Raw genomic sequence first — 27,931 nt, forward strand, 5'->3', positions numbered from 1 at the left:
GACATATGGATCAATGGAACAGAACAGAGACCCCATAAATGAACAAATATACCTACAGTCAATTAATCTTTGACGAAGGAGGCAAGAATATACAATGGGAAAAAGACAGTCTCTTCAGCAAGTGGTTTTGGGAAAGCTGGACAGCTGCATGTAAATGAATGAAGTTAGAACACACCTTCACACCACACACAAAAATAAACTCAAAATGGCTTAAAGACTTAAACATAAGACATGATACCATAAAACTCCTAGAAGAGATCATAGGCAAAACATTCTGACATAAATTGTACCAATGTTTTCTTAGGTTAGTCTCCCAAGGCAATAGAAATAAAAGCAAAAATAAACAAATGGGACCTAATCAAACTTATAAGCTTTTGTACAGCAAAGGAAACCATAAACAAAATGAAATACAACCTTTGGACTGAGAAAAATATTTGCAAATGATGCAACTGACAAGGGCTTAATTTCCAAAATATACAAACAGCTCATGCAACTCAATAACAAAAAAAACGAACCCAATCGAAAAATGGACAGAAGATCTAAATAGACATTTCTCCAAAGAAGACATAAATGGCCAATAGGCACATGAAAAGATGCTCAACACCGCTAATTATTAGAAAAATGCAAATCAAAACTACAATGAGGTACCAGCTCACACTGGTCAGAATGACCATCATTAAAAAGTCTACAAATAACAGGGAAATCCCCGGCGGTCCAGTGGTTAGGACTCCGAACTTTCACTGCCGAGGGCATAGATTTGATCCCTGGTTGGGGAACTAACACCCTGCAAGCCACAAAGTGCAGCCAAAAAAAAAAAAAAAAAGGCTACAAATAACAAATGCTGGAGAGGGTGTGGAGAAAAGGGAACCCTCCTACACTGTTGGTGGGAATGTAAATTGGTGCAGCCAGTATGGAGGTTCCTCAAAAAAACTAAAAGTAGAGCTACCATATGATCCAGCAATCCCACTCCTGGGCATATATCCGGAGAAAACTCTAATTCAAAAAGATACATGCACCCCTATGTTCCCAGCAGCACTGTTTACAATAGCCAAGACATGGAAGCAACCTAAATGTCCACTGACAGATGAATGGATAAAGAAGATGTGGTACATATATGTAACAGAATACTACTCAGCCATATAAAAGAAGGAAATTTTGTCATTTGCAGCAACATGGATGGACCTAGAGATTATCATACTAAGTGAAGTAAGTCAGAAAGAGAAAGACAAATACCATATGATATCACTTATATGTGGAATCTAAAATATGACACAAATGAACATATCTACGAAACAGAAACAGACTCACAGACATAGAGAACAGACTTGTGGTTGCCAAGGGGGAGAAGTGGGGGAAGGAAGGATTGGGAGTTTGGGATTAGTAGATGCAAACTATTATATATAGAATGGATAAACAACAAGGCCCTAATTACTGTATAGCACAGGGAACTATATTCAATAACCTGTGATAAACCATAATGAAAAGAATATGAAAAAGAATATATACATGTATAACTGAATCACTTTGCTGTACAGCAGTAATTAACATTGTAAATGAACTATACTCCAATAAAATTTTAAAAAATAAAAAATAAAAAACTGAGACCAGCCTTGAAAACTCCATGAACAGACAAAACCAGTTTAGTCACGCAAGCAAGGCTTAATTGAGCTTATTTTAGGAGACTAACCTGACCTGGGTCATTTCTCGCTTATGCTTCTGGAAAGCATAAGCTAAACTGCTTCCTAAGGCTGATATGACGTTAGCCACTGACCAATTCCCAACCATTTAAGAAAATTCTAATATTATAACCAATCACTGTGAAGAATAAGCAGTCACTGCCCTCATGCTGTGTAAGCTGCTTTATAACAGTCCCCCCCCCCACCGCCCTCATTCCACGTGTTGGTCTGAGTGCTCTGTGTTCACAAACTCTTTTTGGTGTGTGCACAATAAACTTTCACTAATTACTACTTTGATGATTCATTGGCTTTCTGTTATTTTTCTGTGATCGTTTGACAAGTCACAATTGATTAAATCACTGGCCGTTGGTGATTGAACTCCAATATTCTCCAGCCTCTCGCCCCTCTCCCCTCCCCTGGGGTCATGGTGGGGGTGGGAACTGAAAGTTCTAACCCTCTAACCCTGCAAGGCCGTTCCCCTGGCAACCAGCCCCCATCCTAAGGTTACCTAGGGACTTTCAAAAGTCTCATTAACATAACAGAAGCCACCTTTATTGCACTTATCACTTAGGAAATTCCAAGCGTTTTAGGACCACAGTGCCAGGAATGGAGACAAAAACCAAATATATATTTTGTTATAATGAAAGCAGCTCTTTTACCCCTTTCCTGTTTGCCCATTTCTGTTCCCCTGTAACCTTAAAAGAACCTAGTTATAGGAATGAGATCACCAGGCAGTTTAACCTAACTCTTGACTTATACTCTCCTGAATGCACACCATGCCTTGTCTAACCTGTTGATTCTTTTCCTAGATAGAAGTAGTTAGCTCTCTACCCCCAATAGCCCCCCTAAGCAATCCTGCACGCAGATCACATGGGCAAGAAAACATCTGAAGAAAGTCAGCCAGTCTGCATGCAAAGGAGAATGATGCAGAATCCAACCTCCTTCCTTGATTCACTGAGATTCTTACCCCCTTTTTCCCTTTAAAAACTGTCATGGTGGGGCTTCCCTGGTGGGGCAGTGGTTAAGAATCTGCCTGCCAATGCAGGGGACACAGGTTTGAGCCCTGGTCGGGGAAGATCCCACATGCCACGGAGCAACTAAGCCCATGTGCCACAACTGCTGAGCCTGTGCTATAGAGCCCGCAAGCCACAACTACTGAGCCCACATGCCGCAACTCCTGAGCCCCCGTGCCTAGAGCCCGTGCTCCGCAACAAGAGAAGCCACCGCAATGAGAAGCCCGCGCACCGCAACGAGGAGTAGCCCCTGCTTGCCACAACGCAGCCAAAAATAAATAAATTTTTTAATAAAACCAAAAAAACTGTCATGGCTGAGCAGAATCTTTGGGGTTGGTCTCTGGACACAAACCCACCTTCTCCCCAGAATGCCAGGTTTTCTGATTAAAGCACCTTTTCCACTGACACTTGCCTCTCCACTATTGGCTTTTGAGTGGCAAGCAGCCAAATCTGACTTCGGTAACAATAAGTCAACATATCACATATACCAAACCAAAAAGTTTCACTTAAAAGGTTTATTTTAGCAGCTCAGTTTTATCACATTCTACTTATTTGTTTAATATATTTATATTTGTTCTGCATAGATGGCATATTAACTTTTATAGTTGACTTTTTCATTTGATATTTGCTGCTACCTGGCCTGAAGAAAGAGTCAGGAGGATAGATAAAACCCGCGTGGTGGCAATGTGGGGCAGCAGTTTGCTTCTCAGCAGAACTTTACTGTCATGTGGGCTTCAGCGTCAGCTTCTCTTCCTCTTCTTTCTCAAATCCTGAACAGACGAGAGATCTTCCCTTGGGATATCGAGCACAACACTTACGCAGTTCTTGGATGACAGCCTGACACTTAGATTCCATGTAGTTGTTGGCTGAAAGACAGATAGACAGACCCTAGTCATGATCTCATAGGACTAGGGCACAGGGAGGTTTAGATCTGAGCTTCCCAGTCCTTTTCACTTTATTGTTATCTACAGACCTGGAGGAAAGAGGATGTACCCAAGTCCACTGAATTCTTTCTGATTTAGAGACCCATCAACAGGTTAATAAGGAAGTATGATGTACAAAGTGGTCGAAAGGTATTTTTACATATAATTTCCTTTTCTTTAACGCTGATTCCTTACACGCCTTTTTCCAGGGCAGTGGTTTTTAACCTTTTGTGTGTGTGTGTGTGTGTGTGTGTGTGTGTGTGTGTGTTTGGTCACTAACCCCTTTTGTTAATTTGGTGAATTAGAGAAATGTAGGAACCATGCACATTATTTTGCACTCAGTTTAAAGTGGTTGCTGGACCTTCCCTACCAAGTCTGTGCATTAGGGGTTGGCAAACTGCAGCCTCAGGGTTGAATTCCACTCTTTTTTTTACAGCTGAGCTAAGAATGGGTTTTGCAAAAGGTTGGAAACACACACACGTACACACCAAAGACCTCCTGACTTCCAAATCCTAAAATATTTCCTGTTTGGTCCTTTACATAAAACATTTGCAGATCCCTGCTATACATAGACCCTAAGTCAACGAGGACTTGACCTAAAGGTCCTAGGTCAACTGCAGGTGATGAGTCCCCCAGTACTAAAATGGGGTGCATGGGAGTTAGCCTGGGATAGGAAAGACAATTCTGATTAGAAAGAGAGTATGGTTGGGTGGCTAAGTCCAGGTTTGGACCCAGACCAAATGGGTTCAAACCATCACTGTGCCCCTTAATAGTTCTGTGACCCTAGACAAGTTACATAGCTTCTGTGTTGATTTCCCTATCTATAAAAATGGGTCACAGTAGTATCTACCTCATGGGTGAAAGGATTAAAGCTTAATATTATTTAAAGCCCTTACAACTGAGCTTGTCATCCAGGGAGTACTTAATGCTCACTCTTAGCCCTTCTAGCTCTCAATCCACCCACATTGTAGTGAGGGGGGTGTATCCAGTTCTAACTTGATTTGTGTTCTCCTTTAGCTGTATGTTGCTAATTCAAATCAGGTAAGAATCAGATAGAATCAGGTAAGAATTTATTTGGGAGAAGAAATTGGGAAGAACATTCTTTTCTTTTTGGCGGGGGTGCCACGCTTCGAGGCTTGCGGGATCTTAGTTCCCTGACCAGGGCTTGAACCCGGGCCCACGGCAGTGAAAGTGCTGAGTCCTAACCCCTGGACCTCCAGGGAATTCCCCTTCCTTTTTCTTAAATTTGGAGGAAGGGAAGAAAAGGATGAATAAAATGGCATTATTATTGTACATTAACATTTCAGATTAAAAGATTTTAAAAAGATTGCTTACACCATAAAATGAAAAGTCCAAGAATGAAAGTTAAAAGTCAAAGGAAATATACAAACAAGGGTTTTCTTTGGTGGTGAGTCTTTGGGTGAACTCTGAACATTTTTCCATCCTCCCTTTCTATATTTTCATGGGCATCCATCTCTATCAATTACTTTAGTAATGGGAAAAAATTATCCAAAAAGTCAGCTTTCAAATTCAGATAGCCCTGTAGCCTTTTCTGTTGGCTGATTTAAAAAAGTAAAATCCGGGCTTCCCTGGTGGCGCAGTGGTTGAGAGTCCGCCTGCCGAGGCAGGGGACACGGGTTCGTGCCCCGGTCCGGGAAGACCCCACATGCCGCAGAGCGGCTGGGCCCGTGAGCCATGGCCGCTGAGCCTGCGCGTCCGGAGCCTGTGCTCCGCAGCGGGAGAGGCCACAGCAGTGAGAGGCCCGCGTACCGCAAAAAAAAAAAAAAAAAAAAAGTAAAATCCCCTAGCATATGGTCAAATTTATCGGCTTATTTAAAACAAAATGGACAAATCACTTACATCAAATATGCTTTAGCTGATTTACTTTTGCCTTCAAGAGTTAGTTGCCTGACTTCCAAATGTATTTTCACCCCCATCCCTTCTAACCTGACTGCTTTTAAAAAGTGAGTTGTCAGCCACAGTGCAGTCTAACCAACCCACTTAAAACTAGTCTTTTTTAAAAAGGACTTTGCTCAGCCTAGTAATTCTCAACTCTGGCTGCACATTAAAATCACCTGGTTAGCTTTTTAGACTGATTCCTGCCCAGACCCCACCCCCAGAGTCTGATTTAACTGTGCTAGGCAAGTGTTTGAAGCCCTCCAGGTGATTCTAAATGTACAACCGGGATTGTAAACCCCAAGCTTAGGTCACACCACTTTTTATTTTCTGCCATCCTTGATGACACAGTGAGGAAAATCTTTAGGATAAGTTAATTACAGAAATATTACATTCTGAGAGGAGTTAATATAGTCTGCTGATAAAAAGAACAATTGTTCTCTGGTTAGTTCACAGATAAAGTTGAAAAATATAGAAAAGCATTTAACATACTACCTTGTAAACATTTCTGTATTTCACAGGCTTGTTTCTGGCACGGATCCTTCTGCGGCATATCCAGAAAACTAAAATAAGAAAAATGATTTTTATTTTGTCTTTTATACATAAAGACTTTAAAGCCCCTCGATGGAATTTTCTTCTGAGACAAGCAGTATGCTCTTACAATTGCTGGAAAACAGTTACACTAAAAAATATTCTTCCTGCTCATAGGATGAATTAACTGTATTTTTATAATATTCCATTTGGCTTGGAAGATATAAATAGCTTTACATAGGGAAAAAAACCCCTTGACTTCAACTCATCTTGACTATTGTAAACCAACGTTGGGCTAGAGGAGCCGGCGCTGCAGCCTGACAAGTCGGCCCACTGCCCGGCTCTGTCACTCAGAGAACCACTCTTGATAAATGATTTAACTCCTTGAGCCTTTTTCCTTATTACTTGTGTGTAAAATAGAGATCATACCTACCTGAAAGCATTGATGGAAGGATTAAACGTGATACAGTATATAAAGTGCATAGAACAGTGCCTGGAAGGCAGTAAGGACTCAACACGTGATAGCTATTATTCCCAAGATTTTTAAAAAAGTAAAACCCTTCTTTTAATGTATACAAACTGCCATGAGTATTTTAACTCAGGAAATAATCTTCATCAGGTAGTGAATCAGCAATATTTGGTGCTATTATTACTTCCTGAGAAAGGTGCTAGGTAAGCAGCTAAAACGTTTTTTGGAGTTCTTACAGAAACCAACTTATTTAAAATATTTGTAACCAGAGAATAAATTCAAGTGCCCACGATTCTGATCAGCAACTTCTAAAAATTTGAAGACACAATTTCAGAAAGGAAAAAGGCCCAGGAGCCTTTGTAGCTAATTTCATTAATGCAAATGATCTCCCCTGTTTTTTTTTTCCTCAGAGCCCCCTAAGTTCTTAGTAGATCCAAGTTAGGTCAGTACTGGGATGGGAAACACTGGAGCAAAACCTAGGATATTTACAGGATGGGAGAAGGAAAGGCAGGTGAATTGCTGCAGGGCAAATAAGCGACAAATAGATGTTGATGCTGCTAGGAGCTGCTCTCTTCTCTCTAAATCAGTACCAAGTCCTTGGTGATCAGGGCATCTGTTCTGTAGCAGGTGCTGACTTTTGTGGGATTCATCAGATCCCAGTTCCAGCTGATGATGTCCATTAACGGTTCTATGGCAATTTCCAAAGGAGTCAATTTCAAGTTACGTATCCTAACTAAGTGCTTTTGTTGACTTGCTTTCTGCCTGCATAACCCTTTCTCTGCAGTTCCACTTTCGGTGTTCTTCATGACCCTTCCTAAACTTCTGTGTTCTTGAGCAGTTTTTCAACCCACTCCCTCCCCACAGGCCCACAGGTGGGTGCACTGCAGTGGTGGATGACGTGATTGCCATATACTGAACAGAACAGAGGGGCATATCTTCCTAGAATCCCAGCACCTGGAAAAAAAAGATCATTAAAATCACCACAATCGAATAGGGTGAAAAAGAAGAAGGGGGGTGGGGACAGGGGAGAAAAAGAAATACATACCAGATTAATCATCAGGCAAAAGCTTAAGCAACAGCTCCTGTACTCCCCTGACCTGTCAGAAAAAGAAAAGTTTATAGAGTACTCTGTTATAAGAGTCCCAGTACAATGAAAAATTATTAAGCAACATGTGTACCATTAAATGATGCTGGATCTGCCACAAGCGAGAGTTGTTATCCATGTAGCGCTCCTCGGGGTAGAGTTGCCACATGAGAGGTAGCTGGGAGGTGAGAAGGTGACTTGGCCTGGCTGCGTCACCTAAAGGAACCTGAACTTGCTGAACTCGTGCCCTTAGGAAACTCGTCTCCTAATGGAAAGAAACGATCAAAAATAAAACCAAAGACTTCAGGATATTGAGACTGGTTAGAAACCAAGTTGCTTGAAAGCAAAAATCAAGAAAGAAATAAACAAAATGTAAACAGTTACCTCTTCCAGGACGGCCACCCACGTGCGCTGGTGTTCGTCGCGGTAGATACCCTCTTGGTGAACCCAGAGGTGATCGGGTGGAGCCCCCACATCCTCTCCTGCCATCCTGGGCTTTGGATTCCAATTCTAGCCCTGCTTTTCTCCACCTAAGCCTGCAGCACCCGCGCACAGGACACAGGTGTGACTTTTTGGGTTGGAATGAACTCACCAATGAGCAAGGTGACCTGGTACTAGCAACCACCAACTAGAAGCAAACCTCACCTATGTCTATCTGCACAGCCTAAACAGAACTGAGGATGTCTGAAGCTCCCTGGCAGACACTGAAGTGACACTCAGGCAGAACCCTGGGTGATGCTGCTGACTGCGAAGCACTCAAGAATTCTGCTAGGTGAGGGGTTCCGTGGAAATGTGGGCCTAGCGCTACAGGAAGCCGGGCAGTGGTCTCACAGTCTTTGCATTCAGCAAGCAGCATCTGACAAAATGCAGTGAGCAACGGAATATGCACAGGAGTGCGCATAAGGGCACACTTATTTGGGCAGGAAAGCAGTATAACAGACACATGCATGCCATATTCTCCAGGTAAAAGCCCCTTCCAAGCAGTTTCCATTTTAAAAGGTAAGACTGTGAAGGTCAAATCATGTAATGTGCATGGCTTTCTAAATTGAAATTAGAAGTTTGTTTTAAGGGCAAACGACCTATTTATCAGTTTGCTTAGAAAGGCTACTTATAATGGCTAGGCATTTCCAGAAGGGAGTTTTCATTTTAGGGAAAATACTTATGGTCGCATCGTTGCAACAGACCCTGGGGATCATGATGATTCAGAGCTGAGAGACAGCAAGTGATAGTCACCCATCTAGGTCCTTGTTTCACTTTAATAATGCTTCAGGATGTCACAGGAGCCCATTTTTCCATAGACGCGTGGGTTTAAATTCTGTTTTCCCAAGTCAGAAGGTCAGAAAAGCCCATCTGCCCTTTGGGAGGTGTAAAGGAAGCACACCTCTGGGCAAACTCTTTCCATAACGCAGACTCAGCTCCGACCCCATAAGGATCCTCTGCCCAGGTCTGGGTCTCATTCAGGGCCTCACAACAACTTGAGCTGCATTTTACAGGAATGAACCTTTTGGAGCCAGCTTACAGCGTCGCAGCGTGCTTTCACTGGGTGTCTATGTTGGACAGAGTGCAGACACGGCATTGGGGGATCTGCTCCGAAAAACAGAGGCCTCCTATTCCCGTTAGGCGGCCTTTAGGTAAGAGAGGGACTGCAGCACAACTTGGGAGGTTGTTAAACCCTCAAATGAGATTGTCAAGAGGAAACGAGATGCCAGAACACAGAATGGTGCCAGAAAGAAGAACTAATTGAGCTGAACCAAGCCTTCTTTTCAAGAACAACAATCTGAGTCTGATTTGTTGTTGTTGTTTTTCCTTAACATTGCTGGTTTACCTTCCCTAAAAGGTAAGTGGAAAACATCTTCTATAGACTTAGGAAATGGTCTGATTGTGGTGAATAATTGATGAGCAGCACACTTGCCTCGCCCATTGCACCCTGCGTGGACCTGACTCTGAGCCCATCGTAGCTTTTGTCTTACAGGGCGCTCTCATTTCAAACTCACGTAAGCGGAACACCTTCTCCTAAACCAAATCCTGATTCTCGCAGTGGCAACACAGCCTCTCCTGATCCTGCGGACTCAAAACTTGTGAGTTATCGTGGACTTCTTCCTCTTCTTCAGTTGGTGCATCCCACCTGTCACCATTTCCAGCAAGCACCACTACCACTGTACTTGAGACCAACTTTCCCCCAATACCAGGTTCATCATGTCTAGCGCCGTGTCCTTGCTCTCACTTTCCACTCACCTAATGTTCCTCCCCGGGCCTCTCTGCCTATCTCAGTACTATTACCACAGAGGGCAGGTGCCTGCCTTCTTGATGAAAACTTCCTGCCTCTTATGAATACTGTAGCATTTATGTCTAAACTAAAACTCAGATTTGGCCGCTAATTATAAATTGCTTCGCATTTTACTCTGCTTATTTCACAAGTCCTGTCCGCGCCCCCCCACCCCAGTACAGTGTTATAAGCACCTCAACAGAAGGAATAATACAGCACTGGACACCCTAAGCCTCAAATACTAGTCAAACAGTGTTCCTGTGAGTGGATGGATACGTATGCTGAGTAGAGAGGGGAGGCAAAGGCCACATGAGCATGGGTAGGGAGTGACCCTCTGGGTCTGTTATATAGCTATACATTATTTTGTTCAAAGCCATTTTTTTCCATTTAGCAGATACAATTGTTCTGCCTCTCTTTCTCCCCAAGATTTTGGAAAGGAGAGATAAAACAAAACCCAGTAAATACTAATGTCAAAATAAAATATACTAAAGTCTGAATTTTGAGTACAAAAGAAACACGTGCCCCCCCCCCAAAGTAGAAACCAAATGTTAAAGGTTTTAGGACCATCTCAACTTCACAGATAGGTCCTAGCAACAACTAACACGTTGACACATTGACATTTAAATCTGTTTTGAATGAAAAGCAAAATTTTACTGGTTACATCGACATTAAAAGGAAATAATTCCACTGGCATAGAGGGCAAACAAATTGGATGCTCTGAGTTAGTAAGAATCACTACAAAGAGGCCTATGAGTCACTACAAAATATTCTCAGAAGAAAGGCAGCGTGGTGTGCTGCTGTGACCTGAAGGACAACATGCTGGGCATCAGCAGGATGAACCTGGGACAAACGCCAGCACACAACCCTGGACTTGCATGCGCTACCAGAGACAGCGTGAAGGCCCAGCGAAAGGCAACTGCAGTGATCAAGGGACTGAGAAGCTGCCCTGTGAGCACGAATCAAGAGCCTCAGCAGAGAAAAGCCAAGGCTCAGTGAGAGGGATTAAGATCAAAGCCACAAAATCGCAGGTTGTATGAATGGAATACAGTTTCCCTAAAAGTGATCCTTGGAACACTTGCCCCTAACTTTTTCCTTGGTCAAATAAGTTTGGGAATCTTGTAGAATCATAAAGAACATAAGTACAGTAAAACCTCTGGCAAGTTATGCAGTAAAGAAACTTTATTTTAACATTCCCCAAATTTATTTGACTAGAGAACATTCTCCTCCATATGACAGTTGTGCACAAAATTCGGGACCCCTTGAACCAAGATGAATCTCTGAAAACCTCGAGATAAACTTAGGTACAATGTGCAATACAAAACACAGAACATAAACCTGTTCCACTCAACTCAAGTAATACTACCAGCTGCAAATTCAAATGGATTCAAAAAAGTGTTTATAGGGAATTCCCTGGTGGTCCAGTGGTTAAGACTCCGTGGTCCCAATGCAGGGGGCACAGGTTCGATCCCTGGTTGGGGAACTAAGATCCTGCATGCCGCACAGCGCGGCCAAAAAAAAGAGAAGTGTTTATATACCTTTATTACCCATGAATGCACTAAAAAAGATTGTCCCCGTGGGGGTTACCTTGATGCCACGGCCAGGGACCACACTGGCCTAGACAGAATATTTCTTAATAAGGCAGTTTGTGCACTATGTCTTAAGTAGGATAGACCACACAGAAGGGCTTGCTTAGGTAGGTAATGCAAGTAAAACCATTATTTTTCATTTACAGAATGAATCATTTTGTCTTTTAAAAGAAGTATAATTTGGTTTAATTTCCAGGTGTTTGAACAGTTTTTAAACATGAATCAGTTGAATACACTTACTTTATTTGAAGTCAATTAATAAACTCATCTACTTACAATGGGTGAAGTTACCAAGCCCTGGAGTCAGCCCGGCCTGTGTATGAATGCTGATTTTGCCACTTACTAGCTCTGTGACCTCGGATAAGTTACACTCTCTACACTCCAGTTTTCTACGATGTCAAATGAGAATTAAAGAACAAATTAATTGTAACTGTCAGCACTTACCTAGCACTTCCTACATGTTTATATATTGACTCTTTTAATCTTCACAGTCACCCATTAGATGGATACTATTATTACCCCCACTTAAAGATGAGGGAAGTAAGGCACAGAGAAGTTAGCTAACTTGCATGAGGTAACACAGCTAGGAAGTTGCAGAGGCTGATTCCAATTGGGGCAGTTTACACATACAAGGTATACAAATGCTTAGTAGAGTGTCTAGCACATGATAAGCTTGCCATAAATGTTAATAGTTTTTTTCTACTCCAATTAAACTTTAGAGCTGTAAAATGCAGCCATGAGCATTATAAAAGGTAGAGAATATCATTGTGGGATATGAGATTGACTAACACCAACCATAGACAAAAGGTGTTTTTCTTCTCGAAGCTGCCTAAAAGTGCTTATAAACGCAAGACGTCCCATCACAAAACATAAAAATAACAACAGCCATACTTGCACCATCAGCGCAGGGCATACTAGCCGCGAATAGCCATTGAAAACAATATATGCTGTAAAATTGAAGCTTAAGAGAAAAATTAGATGGGTCCAGTGTAATTGCACACATGAAATTTCGCCCCAGCTTCATCATTATCAAAATTAATCATGGAAGGATGTGCAATATGATTCTTAAACATTAGGTAAAAATGGAGGTTGCTGGCATGGATGTTCCAGATAGTTCCACTGGACGTGGGCCCTATTTGTGGGGAGATCGGGGTTGGAACTGACTTGGGAGAAAAGAGCAAAGCATCAACACCTCCTCCAGCAGCACCCTGGGCATGTTCCCTTTCCAGTACTGCCCTGTCCGCCTGTCTCCCAACTACACATGGAACAGAGAAGCAGATCAAACCCACAGAGGCACTGACTGGCTGTGGCGGCAGCACGGCATAGATTCTTCTTTGGTTCTGAATCGTTCCCAGAATCCGCGTGTAATTCCTAGCCTCGGGAGTGGGAGATGTGTACTGTCCCCTATTGCACGTTTATCACACCTCAAAAGAAAATTACTTTTACATATAACTTCACCAGGTCTGACATCACCGAGACAAGGCGAGCTGAGGAAACTTGTGCATATCTGCTGCGATCTGCGATACATCCGACCTCGAACAGAAACTTCAGTTCCCCTTTCCCCTTCCCTGTATCGAACAAATAAATACCTAAAGCCTTTGGAGAAAGTAGCAGCCGCCAAGCTTAGGAGTGATACTTTTTCAGACACAGTATAACACTGTTTCTGCCAAGAGGTTACTCACATGAATATAGTGTTTCTTGGGCTAATTATCCGCCTCGAGAGCAGCGAGGCTACAACTTCAGGTCACCCACCCCGGGCCACTCAAGCCGGGATCGGGACGTGAGCCCGGGGCGAGCCGAGGGGCATTCCGGGCCGAGGTCACCGAACCGAAGTTACGGGGCGCGGGCCGGCCACCGGAAGTGGTCCAGGGAAAGAGAGTGGTCCCAAATTCAGGGCCCCTAACTTGGAAACAAAACAAAATAAAAGAAAACCTTAACTCAGGACCGAATTTCAAAAGAGCGTCCCTTGGGCTCGAAAGGCCGGCGCGCGCGGCGATGCCGCCTGAGGGAGGTCCCCGGAGCGTGTAGGCCGCGCACGGCTCTTCTCGGCGGGCGGGCAAAATGGGCGCCGGCGCTCAGGAGGCGCCGGCCCAGCCGTCCGGGCGCTCCTCACAGACCACGTCCGCCCGCGGCCCGAGAGCGCCGCCTCCCTGCCGCCCCCCGCGCCCGGCCCGACGTCCAGACCGCGGCCGGCCACCGCCCTCTGCCCCGACGGCCACGCCTGCCCCAACCGGCGCGGGCGTTTCCCAGGTGCCGCCGGGCCGGCCCCGCCCCCGCGTCCCAAGCTCCGCCCCCGCGCGCCCGCCCGCCCCGCCCCGCGCCCCAGGCCCCGCCCCCACGGAACCCAAGCGCCGGAGCAGCCGGTTGGCCAGGCCCGAGTGGGCCCGAGGCGGACGTGAGCAGGGCCAGATCAAGATGGCGGTGCAGGTGGTGCAGGCGGTGCAGGCGGTTCATCTGGAGTCGGATGCTTTCCTAGTTTGTCTCAACCACGCTCTGAGCACAGAGAAGGAGGAGGTGATGGGGCTGTGCATAGGGGAGGTAAGTCATCCAGTAAGCCCGGCCGGAACCCTGCTGAGCAGTCCCACCGTGTCCCCTGGTTGGGTGTTGCCAGCGCCCAGGGCTGCGGAGGCCACAGGCACTCCTGACTCAGATCCTTGGACGTATCCTTTGGATGGTCCTGTCGCCTGGGCCCCGTTTCCTCGCGTCGCTTAGGGCTTCTTTACCCTTCCGCAAGCCACCAGCGATCCTCCTAAGCCTCGGGGAGTGGGGGGGAGGGATGGAAGGCTCACTTTTTCTTGTAGTCTGTGGCTTTTCTTTAGATCTGGAGTTATAACCCCATTGACCAAAACTGCAAGTCAGATCAGAAAGCCGATCTTTTATAATGAGGACATCAGTGTATCAGGAAGCAGCTGACCACGATTAGGGCCCCTAGCCTCGCCTCCGCTCTTCCCTCTAGGAATCATTTTGAGGGTTCGGTTCCAAATAACCCAAGACAGGTGAGGGTTTCCAAGAATCCCAAGTTTCCACTGCGTTAAATATTGCAGAGGGGTGAAAGAGGATGAGGAAATAGAGCTTACTTGTTGGCAATCCGAAGTAAGAATTCTCCAGTCTTTCATGCCGGTGTACAGGAACACATAACCTAATTTTCATATTATCTGCATCCATGTACATCTAATACACTTAATGTGATCAATAATGTTTTCTGCTCTTTCCCACTCTAGTTGAATGATGACCCAAGGTAAGACTATATTTCTTTACTCCTATCTTTTGATCTCTTTGTCATTGTTAACTCAGAATTATCACAACTTTCGCAATGTTTTGTACAGGTTGTATTTTAAGTTACCATTATGACTGTGGAGCTCCCTCAAGAACACAGTTTCAATTCCACCCCAACCCTGAAAGTTGCTTTCCACCTTACTTTCTAGTAGGAGGATTTTCAGTTGAGATATGTATGATCCTATGTGAAAAATATGTTTGGGGGAGCCAAGATCATAAGTGAACCTGGGAAAGCTCTCTGTGGCAGATGATGTGCATATGAGGAGACATTTCCCGCTATTAATCCATTTCTCTATCTAAATTGTCAATGGCTTTCTGCCTCCCCCTGGTGGACCCTACAGTGATCTCAGAGATCCACAGCGGCTTGAATGCTTGAGGCGGTGAAAGCTTTGGTCTACCTTTATTTAAACGTCAGAGCACAGCAGTTTCTCCTTGTCAAACTCACCTCCTTAATACCCAGGATTATAGGACTTTAGCTTTGCCCATGAAAACTATGCACTCACCACTTAAGCATATGTCTCAGAGTCCTTCTAACAGACATATGAGCACAGCTCTAGCCTCAGTTTACTTTCCCTCCTCTTCCTTTGTCTCTGCTGTTTCATTGCAAAAACTGCTATTCCTGTTACTTTGCTTTAATACCTTTTTATATTCCAAACCTCAGTTCCCTTTTTTTCTAATTTATCCCCAAAAGGAGTGACCCCAAATTTACATATACTGGAACTGATATGCGCACAGTTGCTGAAAAGGTACGTGTGCTATAGCTATAATTTTGCATGATGAAAACTTGCACTTGGGGAGGGATTTCTGTATTCTGTTTGATGATCTCAGCCAGGGTTAACCCAGTTCATGCAGACCCACGTTTGGCTGGGTGGGGTGTTCTGTCTAGGAAAAGCAGATGAAGAATCTACTCAGTAGGAATGGGACCTAATTTTCTATTCTTTCTAGCAAATTATTACTACTTGATCAGGATTGAGTAACCACTGTCAGCTCTCCTCCTTGCTGTCCTCTGCGGGATTTCTGGCCCTTCTCCCATCTTCCTTGAGACCTTGCTGGTTCACATCCTTGAGATCTGGTTCACATCATTGTTATCTTTTTATCCCAAGTCCCAATATCTACTCAGGCAACCCCTCTCTGCTTACAGGCAACCTGTCTGCACTCCCACCCTGCCTCTTCTTTCCTTTTTATTTCTTTAATATGTATTTATTTATTTGGCTGCACGGGTCTTAGTTGTGGCACGCATGATCTTCGTTGCTGCGTGTGGGATCTTTAGTTGCGGCATGTGGGACCTAGTTCCCTGACCAGGGATCGAACCCGGGCCCCCTGCATTGGGAGTGCGGAGTCTTAACCACTGGACCACCAGGGAAGTCCCCCTGCCCTGCCTTTTCTGGCATGCTCGAGCTTTTATGGTCGAGTATAATGCTTCTCAACCTAATTGTGGTGTAGGACCAGTTAATTTTTTCCCAACCTGTTGCAGACCAATGGTTTTGTAAAATACAATAAAAATAAATTATGTCCTCTTCTCCCACCAAGCAGACAATGGAGGTGATAAGAGCTATCAGGCAACAACTCCATCTAATTATTACCCCCATGTACAGTCTTCCCAAATCAAGGAAAGAAGTCCACTACCCATCCAGAGCTGCAGCTTCTTCAAAGACCTTGCTTATCAAATATCTTGTCTCTCTTCTGAGTCTTCAACCTATTCCTGTCATCTGGCTTTTTTCCCTTAGGATACAACTGTGCTTCAATTACTCTCATTTTCAGAAAGGAAAGACAAATAACTTCTCAATCCTGTATCTTCCTGTAGTTAAGTGCTCTTGTATCCTTCCTTTAATAGTCAGACCTCTTAAAAGAATAGGCTGCAATCATTCCTTATTTACCTTCTCCAGGGAAAGCAACCACCCTGTAGTTTGCAGTTCTACCTCTCCAGCCACCTCCTCATCGCTCCATCAGTGGATTATTCCTTGGTGCTTATCTTACTTAATCTTTGTCCTCAGAACTCTGAACTCTCACGGGGTGTTTTATTTGTTTTGTTTTTGCTGTGTCTAGCATTCCTCCCCTCTCTCTCTCATCCTTTATGGAATCTTCCTCCTCTGCCTATGCATCAAATATTGGGATTCTCCAAGTTTCTGCCTTCACCTCCTCCTCTTCCCAGAATGTCTTCCTGGCCAGCCTTACCTCCCCTATGGCTTTACCTGCAGCAGACATTGAGGTTAGACAGGTCTGTCTTCAAATACTTTCTCTGATACTTGTGTGACTTAGGACATGTTACTTAACATCTGTGAGCTTTGCTTTCTTTATCTGCAAAACAGGGATAATGACAGCCACCAGTTTCATAGAATTGTTGGGAGAGTTGGATCTGGGTAATGTGTGTAAAACACTCATCTGTAGAATGGGCATAACAATAGTACCAACCTCACTGGGTCATGGGGAGAGTTAATTAAATTAATACACGAAAAGCACTTTCCAAGTGCCTGACGCATGACATTGGCCATTCTGACTTGTTGTTAATGGCCAGTAGGTGATGGTTAGTATGAATTATCCCAAAGCTCCAGAACTTCATACTCCACTGCCTTCTGGACATCCACGTTTATCCAGACACAGGTATCTTAAACTAACGTGTTCAAGACTGAACCTTTCCTCTTCCTCAAAACCTCTCCTCCAGCATTCCTCCTGCCGTAGTAGTTCCCATACCTGGCTGCACCTTGGAATCACCCAGTAGTCTTTACAAAATCCTGATACTGACTCAGTTGGTCTTTGGTGAGACCTGTGTGGCAGGAGTTTACAAAGCTCCCCAGGTGATTCTAAAGTGCAGCCAAGTTTGGGAACCACTGCCTGCCATTCAGAACCATTAATGTAGATTGCTTTCCCATTTGTTTCCAATGCACCATCCCAACAATTGCTACCTTGGTTGAGGTCCTTATCACTTCCTTTATGGAATACTGCATCAGCCTCTCCACTGGTCTCCTTGCCGGGAGTCTGTCTCACCTCCAGTCTTTTCTTCTGACTGCTTAGGATGTGGCCTTTTGAGAACATAAGTCTGCTTGGCTAACTCCTTATTCCTTGCAGTTCAGCCCAGGTGCCGCCTGCCTCCTTGAAGGAACCTGTCCTGACCTGTAGGCTAGCTCCTTGAGCGTATCTATTGCAGTGCATATGTTGTCTTAGAGCTGTTTACCTGTCTGTCTTCCTGGATGTGACTACTGTATCCTGTTTATCTTTGTATACTCAGGCCCTCATGTAGTGCCTCACATACAGTACATACTTGATAAATACATGTTGTATGATTAACATACATTCCCTACAGGAGGAAATTAGTGTTACCTGCCTGTGATCCATGGAGGGCCATGCCAGGGGGCACAGGCTTTCTGTAAAGGGCAAGATGGTAAATGTTTAGCTTCACGGGCCATACAGTTTCTACTGCAGTTCCTCAGCTCTGCCAGTGTAGTGCAACAGCAGCTACTGGAACATAAATGAATGAACATGGCCAGATTTGACCTGAGGGAGGCCAAGCAGGCCATAGTTTGCTGACCTTTGATCTGTACCAAGGCAGAAGAGCCAAAGGAACTGGGCTTTAGTACCTTAATTCCAAGACTGGAAAAGCATAGGGACCAATCTAGCTCAGCTGTAATATCTTACTTCTAGTGTGACTATGACCATACCAGTCTGTTCCTCAAACCCTTCAGCTACCTGTGACTTTCAGGGACATCCATCAGTCCTTTGTGACTTTTATTTATGCTTGTTTCATTTTGTTTATGATCTGTTCCTGGGCTCGTCTCACCACCCTATCCTGAACTTCTTTTACGCATTCCTCTTAGGCACTGAAACTTTCTCTGAGAAAGAGAAAATTCATGCTGGGCATCAACGCCTACTAAAGTACATTCCCAGTCTTAATGATGTAATTTTATTTTTCAAGAGTCCATGTCCTCATCTTGAATTCTATGTCAATTTGTACCTGCAAATTTGATATTAAACTTCATGAGTTCAGCAACCATATCTTCTAGTTAATGCTGGTATGCCATATCTTTTTCCATCCTTTTATTTTTAGCCTTTCTGTGTACTAATATTTTCAAGTGTGTCTCTTATTAGCAGCATATAGTTTAAAAAATCCAATCTGATAACCTTTTTAATTGGGCTATTTAGTCCAATTACATTTAATGTAATTATATATGTATATACCCCCCACACATATACATATATATGTTATAGCTGTCATATTTTTGCTTTCTATTTGACCCACTTCTCTGTTTTGTTTTTTTCTCCTTTCTTGACTTCTTTTGGACTCATCAGTATATTTTATTATTCTCCTTTGATCCTCCATTAATCAGTTATAACATTCTTTACTCTCCTTTTAGTCGTTATCCTACATATTACAATATGCATTCTTAATTTGTTAGTCTAATACAGATTACTATTTTTACCATTTCACTGATAGTACTAGAACTTTAGAACATTTAAATTTCATTTGCATCCTCCCACCTTTTGGATTATTGTTTTCATGCATTTTAATTATTTGGATATTTTAAGCCCCACATGACATTGTTTTTTGGGGGTTTTTTTGGTTTTGTTTTCTTTTTTAAAGGGCAGAGTGACTTTTTATTTATTTATTTTTGGCTGCGTCAGGCCTTAGTTGTGGCACATGAGTTCTTCATTTCGGCATGCTGGCTGTCTAGTTGTGGTGCGCAGGGTCAGTAGTTGTGGTGCGCGGGCTTAGTTGCCCTGCGGCACGTGGGATCTTAGTTTCCCAACCAGAGGTCGAACCTGCTTCCCCTGCACTGGAAGGCAGATTCTTAACCACTGGACCACCAGGGAAGTCCCCCACATGACATTGTTATTACTGTTTTGTACAGTTAGCATTACATTTGTATTTACTCACATATTTTGCCCTTTACAGTGTTCTTCATTCCTTCTTTCATATCTGGGATTTTCCTTTCTCTGTTTAGTATTTTCTGTGCTGATAATGATCTCTCAATTTTTTGCATGTGAAAACGTCTTTATTTTACTTTCATTTTTGAGGGATGTGTTCTCATTCAAAGAACTCTTCATAGAGTTCTTGGTTGGCAGATCTTTTCTTTTTGCACTCTGACATGTCACCCATTCTCTTTATGCTTTGATTGTTTCTGTTCAAAAGTCAGCTCTTTGTCTTGTTGCTCCTTGGAAGGTCAAGTGTCTTTCTGTCTGCTTTTGATTTTCCTTATTGTATACTCTGTGCCTGCCAGACACGTGTGTGTATTATAAGAAAAGTTGTATGTGAGGGTAGAATGATTCATTCTTTATAGGATGAGCAAGGAATTTAAAGTCTATGAAAGAGTTCATGAGGTGAAAAAAGGCATGAAAGAGAACCACATTTGAAGCTCAGTAGCCACACGTGCCGCATGGCTGCTATGTTGCACAGTGTAGGTCTATAGGTTACTTCAAAATCTTGTCTCAGATTTCACCCTTGTCCGGGCAACGTCTGGCAATGCCATACCCACCTTTTCTCCTGAAACTCTTGAACGATTTCATTGTTCTGGTTTTGACTGCTGTCTTCCTTCCTGGCTCCTCTCATTGTACCCCATCCTATACCATGGGTATCCCCCTGGATTCACCCTGGACCTCTGCTCCCCCTCCCCACGCTATTCCTTGCCTTTATTTACATCCTCTCATCTCCGTTCAGCTCATCTGAAAACACACTCATCTTCCTTCCTTCTTGATCCTTTCTAAACTTAGATCTGCCTCCTCTGTTCTACCTAGTTTCAACCCTGAAACTTCAGAGTCCTCCTTGACAGCTTCCTGTCCTGTATCACCCATGGTCCATAAGCTACCAAATCTCGTGGATCCTTGCTTCTTAATGAATCTCAAGGCTGTTTCTTCCATCTCTGACGTACACTTAGTCCAGTGCTTCACAGTCAAGCTCTCTGAAATAGTGTCCTTCCTCCTAGGTCATCCTGCAGATCGTGGCTTGGCATTTGAGACCTTGCGTATTTTCACGCTAACCTTCTTTCTTAGCCTTGCTGTCTGCCGTTCCACCTCAAGTTCTGTACTACCTAAATGAGTTGGCCAGTTTGTCTCCCAAACATGTCATTCACATCTATTTGGCATCTACAGAAATTCTATCTATGTGTGCATGTGCGTGCACACACACACACACACACACACACACACACACACACACACACACACGACAATCAGGAAATAGATAACTCTCGTCTGCCTTTTCTGTAAAGATTTGTTTCCAATCTAAGAGACTCCTTTCCTCTGGGCTCCTGCAGCATTTATTTACTGCGTTATTTTAGTGTAGTTTCATGTATGATTCTTGCTGCGCAACCACATGTTAGCATTTTGAACACTTGGACTGTCAGCACTCTGACTTGTATTCCTGCACATAGTTGGAAATCAAATGATTGTTAGTTGATCATTGCAAAAGTCCTCCCTTGATCTAAACATTAGCCTTTATATTTTTGTTTTGAAATGTATATACTGAGGTTGGATGCCTTTTATTTGAAACGTTCTGTTATTCATGAGAAAAAATGCCTGTTTTCTAAGATGGAAACTTTAACCTGATAATGTAATACGATGCAGTCCCGTAATTGCAGGGAGAGATGTTATTCGAGAGAGACAGAAGTAAACGTTTCTGTGGATTTTCCTTTAGGTTGACACCGTCAGAATTGTTCACATTCATTCTGTCATCATCTTGCGGCGTTCTGATAAGAGGAAGGATCGAGTGGAAATTTCTCCAGAGCAGCTGTCTGCAGCCTCGACAGAGGCAGAGATATCCTTACTGGTCGATGAGAAGCTTTTATGTGCTTTGAGGCTTCCAGGTTTCTCTGTTTGCTGCTTAAGCAGATTTCACAGCTTTTCTTCCTAGTGATTCTTTCCCAGTTTTCATATTTACCCCTTAGATCCAATTGCTTGTTAATCAGCATTTCTCTCCATTTCTCTTTTTGAGTGGCTTTTATTGGAAGAACTGGACATTTCTAACATTTCTGCTCTTAAATGCCAAAAGATCCCAGGGTCCAATACTATGACAGTGAACTCTCTGGGAAGTCCCTGTCTCCTTCCTCTCCACTCCCCTCTGCCCCGTCTACCCCAACCCCCGCCCCCACAGTTTTTGTAATATCATTTAGCTTCTAGGCCTTTCACTATCTTGGTCTCTCTCCTTTGGAGATTCTCTTTTGAGGCTGCCTCTCAGAAAGAATGCAGTGCTGAGAACTGAATGCAATATTCCATGTTAAATGTAACCAAAGAGCGATCAGTTGGGACATTTGCTTCCTATGATCTGGACTCCATACCTCAACTGTAACAAATTAAACTTGCATCAGCGGTTTTAGTAATTTATCATTCTTTCAGATTAAGTTAATCTTGTAGTCAATTAAAAAGTAACTTTTAAAAGTAGAAAACATGCATGGTACAAACTTTAAAAGGTACAAAAAAGTATGCAAAGTAAGTATTTCTCTCTAGCCTCTGTGCCCCAATTCCCCCACCATCCTTCCCTGGACATAACCAGGGGTATCAGGTTTTCATGTGTCCTTATGGATGAATTCTGTGCATACGGAAACATATAAGAATATTTTCTTTTTTAAAAAGTATTTAATACATATGGTAGCTATGACATTACCTAACAGTGTATCTAGAGATTTGTCCACATTACTATATAGAGATGTCTCATTCTTATGACTACATAATACAGCCCTGGATGGCTGTGCTGTCCTCATGCAGATGTTTAGGTTATTTGCAGTCTTTTACTGACAGTGCTGCAGCAAATAACCTTGGACATTGCATTTCACAAATGTGTGCGTGTATCTGTAGAATCAATTCCTAGATGTGAAATTGCCGGGGCAAAGGTTATATGGACTTGCGCCTGTAGCAGTTTGACCAGTTTACCCTCTAGCCATGTGCAAGAGTATCTGTTTCCCCACACCCTTCCAAACATTGTATGTTATCAAAGTTTTGCTTTTGTGCTGCGAGGCCCTGGTAAATCAAAGTTTTTGGTTGTTGCCAACCTGATTGGCAAAAAATTGTATCTTGTTTCTTGCAATTTTAATTAGCATTTTTCTTGTGAGTAAATTTGATCAGCTTTTAATTTTTAGGAGTCATTTGTATTTTTCTCTGAATTATATGGTTATTTCCTTTGCCCGTTTTTCTATTGATTTGGAAATATTTTTCTTAATAATTTATAGTTTATGTTAAGAAAGCTAGCCTTTTGTGATAAGGATAGTGATTTTTGTCAGCTTTTTCACGGTATGTGTGTGTTTTTCCCGAATCAAATTGTTCTTGTTGCACTTTTATATAATCATATATATCAATCTCCTCTTATGATGTGTACCTTTTGCATCTTTTTTTAAACTCTTTAGTTTGAAATAATTATAGATTCATGGAAAGTTGCAAAAATAGTATGGGAAGGTCCCTGTACCTTTACGCAGTTTCCCCCAAAGGTTACATGTTGCATAACTTATGGTTCAATATGGAAACCAGGAAATTGACATTAATGTGTGTAGTTCTGTGCCATTTTGTCATATGTGTAGAGATGTATATATATAAAACCACCACAGCAGTCAAGGTGCAGAGCTGTTCCATTACCGTAAAGGTCTGCCTCAAGCTTCCCCCGGATAGCCACCCTCACCCCGCACACCTCAAACCATGGGAGCCGTGAATCTGCTCTCTGTCTCCTCACTATAGGTTGGATTTTCCCAATTCTCTGCACACCTGGTAATTTTAGATTGGATGCCAGGATTACGATTTTCCCCTGGGGGCTGGATATCTTTGTATTCCTAGACATATTTTTTTAGCTTTGTTCTGGATGCTGTTAGGTTACCGGGGACAGTGAGACCCTATTGTTACTTGTTTGAAGATTTGCTGCGTGGGACCGGAGGAGCTTTCAGTGTAGGAGTCATTTTTTCAGAGGCCTTCTGAGCCTCCTGCCCAAGGCCGCCTGAAATTGTTAGATTTGCATTCTGGCCAGTGGGGACAGCCCCCAGTCCCTGTCCTGCTTGAGTGCTGGGCAGAGTGACCTTCCATCCTTTCGGGTGGTCCTTTCCCTCGCCTTAGCTGAAGAAATGGGCTTAGGGAAGTTAAGTAACTTCTCTTGGCATTTGAAATTAAAAAAATATATATTTAAAAAGTTTTTGTTGTTGTTGGCTGTACCACGCAGCATATAGGGTCTTAGTTCCCCAACCAGGGATGGAACCTGTGCCTTCTGCTGTGGAAGTGTGGAGTCCTAACCACTGAACCGCCAGGGAAGTCCCTAAAAAGTATTCTTACACTTAGCTATACAGATAGGACTATTGGGTTTCAATGCAAGTAATTCACAGGAAAATGAACCAGCACTTTACAGTGAGTAGCAACAGAAGGGGACAGCTTCTTATCTCCAACCGAGTTCTTATCTCAAGTCAGAGCCTCAGACAGTTACGGTAAATTTTTATTTCCAGAACAAAGGAGAAAATGTTCTTTTGGGGGATATTTCTAGACAAATGGGGAGACTAAACTGGGGGTCTTTGTTCATTTGGTCTCTGAAACCACCCTACTTGCTATTGTTGACACTGGCAGCCTGCCAGAGAGAAATGAAATGAATTTTTAAAACTTTGTACTTTTTCAGGAATGAAGGTAGGTTGGGCTAGAGGACAGAAGATTACTCAAGTTAATAATGTGACATCCAAAGATTTAGAAGCTTCTTTTCAGATAGCACAGTGATAAGTATTTGAGTGATCAAATATTAGCTAAATTGGATTAAGAGCATATAACTATATACAATAATGGAAACCAAATGGATTCTATTTAAAAAAAAGAAATACTTTTGGCTTTAGAAGGGAAGTCTGGGAAATTCTGGGCATTGACCTTTTTTCATTCTTTTGTTGACATTAAATTGTGATAGGTTTATTTTAAACTTCAGGTTGCTTTCTGAGCCTTTATTAGCATCACAAATTGTGTTCCCACAAGTTGAAAATACCTTGACAGACACACAGGTTGGCTGAACTAACTGGTCGCCCCATGAGAGTTGTGGGCTGGTATCATTCCCATCCCCATATAACTGTTTGGCCTTCACATGTCGGTAAGTATTATGGGATTGCAATGTTTTTTGTTCTTAGAAATGAATATCATTTTTCCTTCTCCATTACATGGGCTGTGGTTATTTTAAATCAAAATTTAAGTATCCTTAAGCAAACGTCCTTATTTTTATTTTGCTGTTTTAAAAGTACTGATTTATGTCATATTGATTATTTTTAATAGAGATAAAATTTTAGCACTCCATTTTGACAGTATTCAGGAAATCAAGACTAAACCCTGACAATTGGCTGGTATCCAAAATAATGATAATAATAATAAATAAACTATAACTGAAAATTGCCGATTGTGACTATCACTGTCTAGTACACTACCATTTGGAAGAATCAAAGGTGTGAAGGGTGAAATTTATAAAACTGATGTTTACAATCTCTGTTTGACACATATATCATCCTAGCTCTTGGGGCTGTCAACCTACCTCCTCAGCCCTCTAATCAGTATAATGTAACAAGATTGTTTTTTCTCTCTCTCTTTTTTTGTTTTTTTTTGGCTGTGTTGGGTCTTCGTTGCTGCACGCGGGCTTTCTCTAGTTGCGGCGAGTGGGGGCTGCTCTTCATTGCAGTGCGCAGGCTTTTCATTGTGGTGGCTTCTCTCGTGGAGCACGGGCTCTAGGTGTGCGGGCTTCAGTAGTTGAGGCTTGTGGGCTCAGTACTTGTGGCTTATGGGCTCTAGAGCACAGGCTCAGTAGTTGTGGTGCACAGGCTTAGTTGCTCCACGGCATGTGGGATCTTCCCAGACAAAGGCTGGAACCCGTGTCCCCTGCAGTGGCAGGCAGATTCCTAACAATTGCGCCACCAGGGAAGCCCTGTTTTCTTTCTCTTTATCTTTACCCTTTTTCTCTAATCATGGTCACTTTTTGTCTCTATCTGACTCTTTTGAAAGAATTAGAATAACTTTACTTGCAGAAATGAATGTTTCCTCGTCTAACCCGTGACTTAGAGACCTTCCCCCTCATGGCAGTGAGGAGGAAACAGAGGCTCCCATGTGTTGAGTAAGTGGCAGTGCTGAGGTCTGAACCATATCTGTCTCCCAAGTCTGTAGCATTTGATACTGCAACCACTCTCTACTTCTTGAAACACTTCCCAAATAATCACGAGGAGTGTGTGGCTCCTAAGAAACTAAGCTGAGGTTCGAGCTGAAATACTTTGTGCAAAACCAGTCAGCTAATAAGTGGCAGAGTCAGTATCTCAGTGGAGGTTTCTGTGAATCAGGGGCCTTGGCATTCTCCAGCGTCTGCTTTGTCTGGTTAAGTGGGAATGCTATTTATGAAAACAGGAAATGGAGGAGGAAGCATAGGTTTGGTGGTGGGGAAAAAGATACATAGTTGAGTTATGTCATACCCATGCAACGAACTTACCCAAATTTTACCTATAGGACGTGGCTTGCAAAAGAAAAAGGGAAGCAATTTAAAAAGCACAGCCTATTTTGTAAATCGCATGTGACTTGGCACTGTTTTTCAGTTACTCTTACATTAACTTTCCTGTCTTTGTAAGTGCATAGTAAAAGGAGACATGCGCCTGTAGTTATGTTCCTAATTATAAGATCTGCTTGATCCTTTTATAAGAAGGGAAGCACTGCTACGGTGATGTCATGGTGTGTTAATTTATTACCAAAGTTGGTGGGTCAGATCAACCTCCCATGACAAATATAGGCTGTAGTTTTAATTAAGCAGTTTTCTATAACCAGTCATTTTTAAAAATTACATTTCCCCAAACATTCTCTTCTAGAAGTTACATGTCAGTACTCCTTAGAATCATTACAAACAAATTTTTTTTGATATTACAATACATTTCTATGCCCTTCTTTAGCAAACTGACATAGATGGAAGCTCTGTTAGGACCAGGGATAGAATAAGTGAAGGCTGAACCAAAATTTTATTGTTATGTGAGGGCTATCTCAGGGCTCATATTCTAAAAACACTTGTATGTATAGTCTCTCATTCTTTTAAAATCCTTTATTATGAACTGGGGTCTGTGGTTTCTGTTTCAGGAAAATTTTGAGTCAAGAGTAAATGAAAGAATATGGTGCTCAGACTGTTCTACTTTTACACCAGGAAACGGGAGGTGTGATTCTTTTGTCTCTTCAGACTGTCTGATGCTGAAAGAAAAATTGGCACAGTTGCAAGAAGGTCTCTTGGATGGTCCTCATTTAGACTAAAGTATATCTTTTGGATTTGGCATTTAGGAGGTAATTTGGAAGTAATTAAGTTACCTCAGGGAAAAATGTAAATCAGGGTAAGGGGCATAGGGTTTGTACTTTAAGTAACGTGATTAGGCCTCATGGAGAAGGTAACAGTTGAGCAAAAACCTGAAGGAAGTGAGAGTTGGCCGTGCAAATATCTTGCGGAAGAGCGTCCCAGGCAGAGAGGCATAGGCAGTGCAAAGGCCCTGAGGAGGAGCATGCCTGGAATATTTGAGGAAAAGCAGGAGAGCCAGTGTGGCTTTGGGAGTAGCAGATTTTGTGGAGGAAATCAAGTGTGTGCTTTTGGACATGTTGAGTTTCAAATGTCTGGTAGGCAAGTGATGCTCACCTAGCCTGGCTTTGGTCTGTGACCAATTCGATAAGGAGCCTACACCAAACATAAATCCTCTGTCGGGAGTCCCGTGGTGGCCTAGTGGTTAGGATTCTGGGCCTTCACTGCTGTGGCCCGGGTTCAATCCCTAGTCAGGGAACTGAGATCCTGCAAGCAGCTTGGCATGGCCAAAAAAAAAAAAAATCATCTATGTCAACTTAGCATATTGTTTAGTTCAGCTTACATTTTCCTTAAGACTTTGTCAATGAAGGAAGCAGAGCATTAATTTCCATTCCAGCTCAAGCTCTTGTCTCCTTGTGAACGGGTAACAAATAGTTCATGGACCTACTGCCCTGAGGAGCACAGTATTAAGACAACCAAGTCTCAGTGTCAGGTACACAATTGGATATATGATTCGGCAGTTTGGGTAGAAGGCTGGAACTAGAGTTTATTGAGTAGGAGTTGGGAGTGGCCAGTATAGAGATGAGATTTGAAGCCGTGGAACTAAATGAACTCCCCCAGGGAGTAAGTGTAGATGGAGAAGAGAAAGTGGCTGAAGACAGAGCCCTGGGCATGCCAATATTTCGAGGATGGAAAGATGGGAAGGATCCAGCAAGAGACTGGAAAAGAACAGCCAGGAAGTTAAGAGGACAGAGATGAGAAG

The 27,931-nt window shown here is 42.9% G+C and overlaps 3 protein-coding genes across 8 annotated transcripts in view; 1 reads left to right on the forward strand and 2 right to left on the reverse strand.

Moving 5' to 3' along the window:
- Positions 1–3,271: 3,271 nt before the first annotated feature.
- Positions 3,272–13,524, reverse strand: CMC4 (C-X9-C motif containing 4). Of its 2 annotated transcripts, none has more exons than XM_082864696.1 (3): positions 13,377–13,524; positions 6,004–6,071; positions 3,272–3,555 (listed from the first exon to the last, which is right to left on the reverse strand). In XM_082864696.1, the coding sequence occupies exons 2-3, from the start codon at positions 6,059–6,061 to the stop codon at positions 3,413–3,415; spliced, it is 201 nt and encodes a 66-aa protein (XP_082720822.1). In that variant the 5' UTR covers positions 6,062–6,071; positions 13,377–13,524; the 3' UTR covers positions 3,272–3,412. The 2 variants fall into 2 exon arrangements, with proteins under 2 accessions (XP_082720822.1, XP_082720821.1); XM_082864695.1 differs by having other exon boundaries at positions 13,127–13,524.
- On the reverse strand, positions 7,294–8,081 carry MTCP1 (mature T cell proliferation 1; the record flags this gene model as incomplete). Its single annotated transcript, XM_082864104.1, has 4 exons — positions 7,294–7,462; positions 7,554–7,605; positions 7,687–7,857; positions 7,977–8,081. 3 exons carry the CDS (start codon positions 8,079–8,081, stop codon positions 7,558–7,560), a joined length of 324 nt encoding a protein of 107 aa, XP_082720230.1. The 3' UTR covers positions 7,294–7,462; positions 7,554–7,557.
- A 324-nt stretch (positions 13,525–13,848) lies between the features above and the next one.
- BRCC3 (BRCA1/BRCA2-containing complex subunit 3) overlaps positions 13,849–27,931 on the forward strand; it is a 76,586-nt gene continuing 62,503 nt past the window's right edge. For 3 of the 5 annotated variants that reach the window (XM_082864072.1, XM_082864073.1, XM_082864075.1), the window contains exons 1-5: positions 13,849–13,982; positions 14,666–14,682; positions 15,412–15,466; positions 21,346–21,465; positions 24,654–24,741. In XM_082864072.1, the coding sequence (XP_082720198.1) occupies positions 13,860–13,982; positions 14,666–14,682; positions 15,412–15,466; positions 21,346–21,465; positions 24,654–24,741 (403 nt within the window). In that variant the 5' untranslated portion in view covers positions 13,849–13,859. The remainder of the gene's footprint in view (positions 13,983–14,665; positions 14,683–15,411; positions 15,467–21,345; positions 21,466–24,653; positions 24,742–27,931) is intronic. The other 2 variants (XM_082864074.1, XM_082864076.1) reach the window with 1 other exon arrangement.

This window comes from Leucopleurus acutus (genome assembly GCF_964270905.1).
Source record: "Leucopleurus acutus genome assembly, chromosome: X".
NCBI lineage: Eukaryota > Metazoa > Chordata > Mammalia > Artiodactyla > Delphinidae > Leucopleurus > Leucopleurus acutus.

Excerpts from the sequence above, each read along its gene's own strand:
- CMC4 (XM_082864696.1), bottom strand. The coding sequence starts at position 6,061 with ATGCCGCAGAAGGATCCGTGCCAGAAACAAGCCTGTGAAATACAGAAA. Across the intron at positions 3,556-6,003 it reads AATACAGAAATGTTTACAAG|CCAACAACTACATGGAATCT; the intron begins GTAGTATGTTAA and ends TCTGTCTTTCAG.